The sequence below is a fragment of the Fistularia commersonii genome, chromosome 19 (genome assembly GCF_037954325.1).
Source record: "Fistularia commersonii isolate RoL2024-O1a breed Wild chromosome 19, RoL_Fcom_v1.0, whole genome shotgun sequence".
Classification (NCBI taxonomy): Eukaryota; Metazoa; Chordata; class Actinopteri; order Syngnathiformes; family Fistulariidae; genus Fistularia; species Fistularia commersonii.
In genome coordinates, this window is record NC_141302.1 from 13,640,096 (window position 1) to 13,648,316 (window position 8,221).

Below are 8,221 nucleotides of genomic sequence, written 5' to 3' on the forward strand. Positions count from 1 at the left end.
ATGTGTGTACGACCGCATGTGGCAGTAGATCAGACTCAAAGTGTGCCACATTCCTCTGTACTTTCATTAATAAAACCTGTCTGCTTGAGTAAAATGACGCAAAGGAACAATGACATGCAAAAACTTTGGCAGTTTATTGCCATTTGTAGTGCGGCCTACATGTTTTTATCCCATATGTACCCGTATGAGTTGTTGTTTGGTGTTTTATATTTTTTTACATTTGGGGGCTACTGTAGCTCATGCTCGTGTCAACGTGTTTCAGGACTGATCCAGTGAAGGGGAAAATATCTCCTGAGTATTCTTATAAAGTATTCATGTGTGTTGTCAGTGTACTGTCTGTATTTGGAAGTACAAATATTTAAGGATATCACTTATCTGTAACAATTGATTTTTGTTGGCTTCATTTTTTCATTTTGGTTTTCAATCATGCGTCATTACATCGAGATGTGATTTATAACGGCCACATGCTCAAACGGTCTAAAAGTTCAAGCGAGTCGATGCAAAAACATAAAGGAAAAGACCTGATGGGTGATGTGTGAAAAAAAGCAGTGACAAAAGATCAGAAACCACATTTACATCCTGTTGAGCTCAGAGGACAGCGGCAGAGGGGGACGGAAAATAAATACCACTAAACTTAAGACGCAAAGCCTAACTTGAGCCAGGAAACAATGCAAGATGGTTTTTTTTTTGCATTTTTTTGTCTATTTCTATTATTTTTCACATTTCCTGTAGAGATTTTTTCATCTGCAACTTTATCTTTGCAATTCTTATGTGTTCAGGTTCATATGTTCAGTATTATATTCAGTCAGTAAGTGTATTAGGATCTTTGATGCCTCGCAGAAAAAAAATGGTTTGAAATTTGAAATGGAAATTTTGATCAAAGCTGAATAAATAAGTGTGAAAAAGAAATAAAGAATACATGCATGCGGAGGCCTCATTCTTCCTATTAATTGCTGTGACAACTTCCTGTCTGCAGTTCAATGAACATGTACCACTCTTTCACCTTGTTTCATTTTGTCAATGTTTCTGGCGATGCATCATTTAATCCCAACTATTTTCCCCTGCCATTCAAAAAGACATACCAGTGTAAATATTAAGTTTTTAAAGCAAAGTTAAACAAAGTTAAGTCAACTTGTTAGTCAAGTTGACTAGAAAAGCTCGACAAACAAGCCATTTGTATTTCCTGTTTGTGAGCGAGGGCGGCAGTGGAATGAGAAACCAGTTAAGCTGAACTTAGTAAAGAAGTTTGACCAAAGCGAGAACGTCAAAGTGGCTCTGAGTCTTTCTTTTTCATTTCATTTTCCTCTTCTTATTGCATGATGACTTTTTTAAAAAGTGAATAAAATACACAACCTGATAAAACTTCCTGTTCCAACATCACAGATGTTGAACCTTCACAACGGTGACCGCAACAGTTACCTCTCTTCATGGGGTTTTTGATGCACAATCAACTCATGAGACCATCTAGAGAAGAAAAGCAGACGGTGTGAGAAGAAGAAAGGTGTTTATTTGATCTTCAACGTGTATAAACTTCAGCCGTTGTAATTGTAGAAAGGACAGAAAGTTATAGAGTCAACTCCTTTGATAAAAAAACAGAGGACCAGCAGCCGTCGTCAGCACAGGAGTGTTGTATTTTCTGACTGATGTCTCAGAACATCTGGATCTTCATGAGAAATGTCCATTTACAGCTTTACACTGGAATACACACACTGATCTGTGGTTTCCTCCCTTTGTCTTCTTGGTCCTCTTGCCTTGACAACTGTTAGAGTAGCATAGTTGAGGTTCTCTGCTTCTTGATGACCCTGTTAATTTTACATTAAACACCCAATAGTCATTTTATATATTTTATGACTGATAAAAATATTTTTCTATCTGTTTTATTACTTCTTTGTATAGTATGAGTCAGATATTTCCTCGTGTTCTTCTCAGTTGTCAAGTGGTAGTTAATAAAAGCACTAATACAGCAGGAACGTTACGGAAACCAGTGCCAGTGCGATTTCATTTTCACAACTGTCATTTATAATCTTTGTTCTTTAAAGAGGTAAATAATTTATGGCGCTTATATCCTGCTTCAAATGATGTAGCATAAACATTAAATAGTAAAACAACATACCTCTGGATCCGTGGTTGGTGTAGATGGAGATTTGGCTTTTGAGTCTGGTCATTGAAAAAGAAAAAAGTCACAGTTATCCAAAGTATTTGGAATATCATGGATCAAAATGACCATGAATCAATCAGTTAAGAGTTCATTAAATACATAGAAGGAAACTATTTGATTCAAGCAAGAAGTAGTATACACTGAAGAGCCAGGAGGAATCAAGCTGTGCCGTTTTAGCAAGATTTTAGCGGCAGGTCCTGTAAATCCTTTAAGTTGTGTGGTGGGGTCTTCATGGCTTGATCTTTTTTGTCCCACAGATGATTGATTGAATTGATATCTGGGAGTTTAAAGCAAAGTCATCCCCTCTCAAACTTATTGTTGTTATTGATTCAATGAAAGGACTAAGTGTTATAATCCCAATCAGGGAGAGAACCCAGGTAGGAGAACAAGGAGTACAGAGAGATCGCAGGAGAACAAAGAATCCAGACAGGAAGACATGGATAGAACACAACGAGAAAATGCAGGCAGAAGCACATGGAGAACACTGATGGCGCACTGGAGGATGGCTGCAATGCAGCTTTACATTGGTGGTTTACATCCTCACTGTGTACCTCATCACTGTCACATAGTGTTTCAGCCTTTTATCACAACTTAGCCTCTGCTACAGTAGGCCCACCACAGGTTGATCAGTCCTGGGTGTGTGTCTCATGTTAGCCATTGTGTTGGCTGCCCAGGTCGTGTAACTCTTCATCAGCCACAGCCAATGACCGGTCCGCCCAGCTGTTATGCAGGGTTTCTGTCAATGTCTCTGTCCCCTGACTCCAACCTCCAACCCCGCGTTGCAGTTGTGCTGGCTGCAAAGCCCCCACAGCCCACCCCCACCAGGTGCTATGAGCTTGCAGCCTTGTCTGCCAAGTTGGCATACTGCAGCTTGTTATGTTCAAAGGCTCCCTTGATGGCGTCCTCCCACAGCACCGTCAACTCAATGATTTCAGCAAGTCGGTGAGATTAAGACCAAGGGACAAGGTCTAGATGCAGTGTGGTTGTTGCGATTTCTGAGGGTAAGATGAGCCTCTGGTACAAGTCAGCTTGCATATGCCAGGCTACATTCAGAAGGCCCAGTTCCGGGGTTGAGGGGCTAGTCCTCTGTTTTTCCACTTCCTCGGCAAATCCTCTTGTATGCTGGCACACATCTTGTTTGGTGGTTGGTTGGGGATTGATGGGTACCCTCTTGCACTCCAGTTTGCTGGCTGGGCACCAGACCACTTGGTCGTGTCTCCATGTGTACCTGCCTTTAGTGAGGCTGGTCCTGCAGCCAACCAAGGTATGCTGGAGTGTTGCTGGGACTGTACACAAGGGGCAAGATGGCTCCTTTCCAAACCAAAGCTGCACATCATATGTGGCTCAGATGATGAAACTCAACCTGGTGGAGTCCATGCTCAAGAGTTCGCTCCATGTGAGTTTCCTCTTTTTGACATACTCCCACTTGATGCAGTGGGACGCCTCTCTCTATGGGATCACAGGAGTCCGTGATTGACATGTCCAACTTCATCTTGGTGTATTTGAAGTCCTCTAGGAATTGGGGGACTTGAAATGGACAGTGACAGTGTTCTGTCACAGTAAAGTCTTAATGCTGCTGAGCCATTTTAGAAATCCATGCCACCTCCTCATGTGAGAGCTAACTAGCCTTTCCTGTGATTGGGATGGGTGAGCAAGACCTCATACATGCTCAGCAGCCACAACAGTCTGGATAACAGCCCAAACTGGAGGTACCAGAGCTTTAGTCTTCCTGGAAGTGCGGTGTTGTCAGGCCATTCACCGCTTCCTGCTGGAGTGTGACGCTTGTGGACGGGCCGCACATGTTCCATACCTTTGCGGCAGTGGGGTGGCCCTTGTGTGGGCGCTCCCGCATGTGTGAGCACAATTTGTTTCGTGTGTCGACTGCGGAACTGGGCAGATGGGGTGGAGTGGCTTAGTGTTTGTAATTTTCCTTGCCATTGACAGATCCTGTCGGTGGCAAAAGGTTGCTGTCAGGGAAAAAGGGAGCACTTGTATGTCTTCTGGCTTTAATTGGGCCAGTCTAAGTTGCTGCACGTCATGGGGATGACAGAGACAACCCTTATCAAGCCAGCTTGTTCAATCCCTTTACACATCTATGAAATTAGTTACATTTTAATATCCTTGGTGGCAGGCTGCTCTTTAAGCATTATTGAAATGTCCATTTAATACTCCTTAGCCTTCTATGTAGGTGTTTGTGTTTGGTGATTATGTGCCCTCCCTCTCATGTACAAATGGTGCTGACCGCCTCCTATATGTAGGTCCGTCTAAGTGGCTGGCCTTGGGGTGGTTGGTGTGATCTGATTGAGTATGGGTTTCTGCTGCCATTTGTGTGCTGCTTTAATTAGATGTTGATGTTTCCTTTTTCAGATTGGTATTTGATTTTACCTGCTGTGTTTACCCTTGCTGGTTGTCTATTTATATTGGCGACTCAGCAAGCTCTGTTTTTGGGTTATGGTGTTTGCTTGCCCATCCTGTCATTTGAAGTTGTTCTGGAATGTTTGGATTGGTTCACTGCTGATGTAGAACTGCTGCACTCTAAGTTATCCTTTTATGATGGCAATGCTATGTGTGAGATTTGTTGGCTTGACCTCCAATTTTGCCCACTTGGTGCTTTCCTGGGGTTCCTATAGCAAATGTGTAGTGCATGAATTTGTTGTAATGGGCATGTCATATGTAAGCACTAATGGGAGGAAGTTGAAGGCCAGTTGCCCTCACTTTCTAGTCACCAATGGGATGCCTATGAGTGTTGCCATTGTCATGATGAATGCTTGGGTATATGGTACAACCTGCTATGATCCCAATTTCAAGGTGCAGCCAGCCAGTGGTGTTGTAAGATGCACCACAAAACTAGAGATCCTGAAAATAGCTCTTGACCGGTCTGTAACATGGTTTGTTGCATCAAATGGATGGAAGTTGACTGTAAGATCTCCTGTGGGACCAACCCACAGGCAATTGTGAAGTTTAAGAAAATTACACGGTCTCTCCATTCCTTCTTGGCAGTCTATCTGCTGCCAGATAGAATTGTCACAAATGCCTTCTGCACTTGTGTGTCAGTGCACATGTAGAGGGCATTTGAGCAATGACACTAAAGAAAATGTCTTATGTGCAGCAGGCTGATGGGTGGGAAGTTCTCCTTAGGGAACTTAGCTTTGTGGCAGAATGCATTATCTTGCTGGAAGAGACCACAGTGAGTGGGGAAGGCTATTTTCACCAGGGTTCCTTCTTCTACTGCTCTATGATCCTGTACTGATGCCCACTTGTTTATTAATGGTGGTTTCAGCAGTAGATAGGACACAGCATGGGCATCCTGACTAGTCTGTAGCTATGCATCCCCTACACAAAAACCAAGACACAACACGCTGTGTTTTAATACCTTTTTTATCAGAACCAGAATTAACTTCTTCAGTTGGATCAGGCCAGCCTTTGCTCCCTACATTATCAGTGAGCCTCGGCCACCCATGACTGGGATGCCAGTGTACCGCTGTTCCTGAGACCACTTTTGATTGATAGTAACTGCTGCAGTTTTATGGATGTTTTGACCCGAGTGTCTCATCAAATGCATTCAAATACTTGCACTATTATTTACCTTCTTACATATCAGTTGTTAGGACAACATGGTCACTTCCTACCTCATGTACCACATCCACTAACCGGTGCAATGATGAGGAGATAACTATTGCTATATGTTGAATATTCAATAGAAATATCATGTCACACACACAAGATGTTCCATGTTTTTTAGATAATTTTAGGAAATAATTGTGCCTCAGCTTACTCCAATGTTAGCAGCTATTAACTCATGACATTGACTGGAGAAATTAGGACATGAAAAAATTCTGTTTACTTCTCATTAGGACCATGAAGTTGAAAATAAGACTTTATCCTACCTGTGCACCAGCAGTTGTTTGCCTTGTACAGTCTGTACACAGTAAAAGCCAGGAAAATGCCCAGTATGGTGGTGAAGGTCAAAGCTCCACTCAACACATGAACTGCGACACTGAAGATCACACCACCTTTAGATTGTATCGTTATGAAATAAGAGTTGTGAGTTGTTTTTCATTATCTAATAAATTAACTAATAAATTATCTTCTACTTACCTTGCAAGTCCACAGTTAAATTATTTCCAAACAGTATCTGTCCACATGATGCAACAGCACAGTGGTTGTTTCCAGTGTGAGAGACAGTCCGATTCTCAATTGACAAGTGATGGAAACATGTGTGTGTCTGGGTCCCAGGTTTGCTCACACACTGATCCTCCACGACTTCATGAGTGTAAATTATCCCTGGTTGAGATTCATTTGAGTCTTTGAACCAGTAAACACTGTGTCCTGTACCACAAGTCCCAGTTTGGACTGAACACTTCAGAGTTACAGAGCCCCCTGGTTGGAAGGTCTCAGGTGGTGATCGAAGGACAGAAAGGTTGATGGTCAGATGTGAATCCCTCACATTGACCATGATGCTGCTCAAAAACATAATTGTAAATCTGTAGCTCCTCAAGCAGAAGTAGGTCGCTGAGTCTGAAATGTGTGCATCGGATATGTTCAAGTGATTTCTGCCAGCTTCAGTGTCGAGTGTAAAACGTTTATCATTTTCAAATTCACCGTACTTATCGGAACGTTTTTCTAAATTCTGGAATGCAGTCATGATATGTGGTTTCTGTCCCAGAATTTGTTTATACCAGTAAAAGGTTTCGGCAAATGCAGACACTTTATGGAAACACTCCAAAACAAAGTCTTCACCCACATTAACAGTTAATTGTTGTAGTGATGATGATGAAGCAGCAATGTAAGCTGAGGAGGAAACAGAAAATAAAAGGAATTAAAAGTGTATTTTATATATATATATGTATATATGTATATGTATAAACCCAGCCATACGTAATTCATGGTCATATTTGAAAAAAAAAAACAGGATAGAAATAGAATGAAAGTAAAATATGATTATGATTCTCACCTGTTCTCAACAGCAGCAAACTGGCCACATGAAAAACAATAGTTCCAGGAGTCATGTTGGTTGAAACCCCCACCTTTAGTGGAAAGAATCTACATAAATCTGTAGTTTTATAAGGCAAGACAGAGTTCGATCTGCCAATCAGATGCGTGTCAGTTGAAGCATCATTGATCACATGGTTACTGGTGCCCCATATCGGCATGGTACATTTCAGAAACACAAAATCGTTGACATAGACATGGAGTAGAATATTTCCTGTTAATGTGATTTGGGGACGTGTCATGGAATTAACATATTTTTTGCTTTTCTGATAAAACAAATTTGTTTCTCAAAGTATCTCGTATATATCTAGACATATACATATACATATATACATATACATGCATATATATATATATATATATATATATATATATGAAAGAGTTGTTGGTTTATTTATTTTGTTATGTCGCAAGTATGGACCCCATAAGAATAAAAGAAAAAAAAAGTAGTATTTCACACATGCAAAGCCATCCACTTTTAAAAAAGGAATTGATAGAGTTCCTTTAAGTCAAAAAAAGAATCACAAGTACAAATAACATTGACCGCTTCACTTCTCGCTTCCACACCCTCCCTGCTTGCAGACACTAGCAGAGCAGGACTGTGACACCTTGTTGACTTTGACAGCTTCAGATTCAAACCAAAATGAAATCAGACTTCTGTCCTCCCGCCTCTTCTCTCTGCAGCACACAAAAGAGCACCGACCACACGACTCTACACGCAGCAGAAACTGGTGCGTGTTCGGGTCTCAGGTTTGCTTTCACACTGATCCTTTCCGACTCATGAGTGTAAATAATTCCTGGTTGAGATTCCTGTATGGACCCACTTGCAAAAACCCTGCGCCACAGAGAAAGAGTTTGAAGATGTAACTGAGGCATGGAAAGAGAGACAGGCAGACAGACTATTCACAGGCTGGCTGGGTCGGTAACAGGAAGAAAGGCAGGAGGACGCGGGACAGTGTCACATCGCAAGGAACAATCTGGCAATGGAGTAAGTGTGGACCTGTTAGAGGAGAGGTGACTGTCACTGAGTTGCAGCTGTGTGTCCATGTGAAGTGACTAGGATGACGAGGT

General features: G+C 41.7%; 1 protein-coding gene across 1 annotated transcript; it reads right to left on the reverse strand.

The window, feature by feature from the left end:
- Window positions 1-2,986: 2,986 nt before the first annotated feature.
- On the reverse strand, window positions 2,987-7,167 carry LOC147223826 (uncharacterized). The gene is made up of 5 exons (XM_086166200.1): window positions 7,113-7,167; window positions 6,257-6,949; window positions 6,046-6,171; window positions 3,206-3,444; window positions 2,987-3,079 (listed from the first exon to the last, which is right to left on the reverse strand). The coding sequence occupies exons 1-5, from the start codon at window positions 7,165-7,167 to the stop codon at window positions 2,987-2,989; spliced, it is 1,206 nt and encodes a 401-aa protein (XP_086022326.1).
- Between the last annotated feature and the right edge of the window lie 1,054 nt (window positions 7,168-8,221).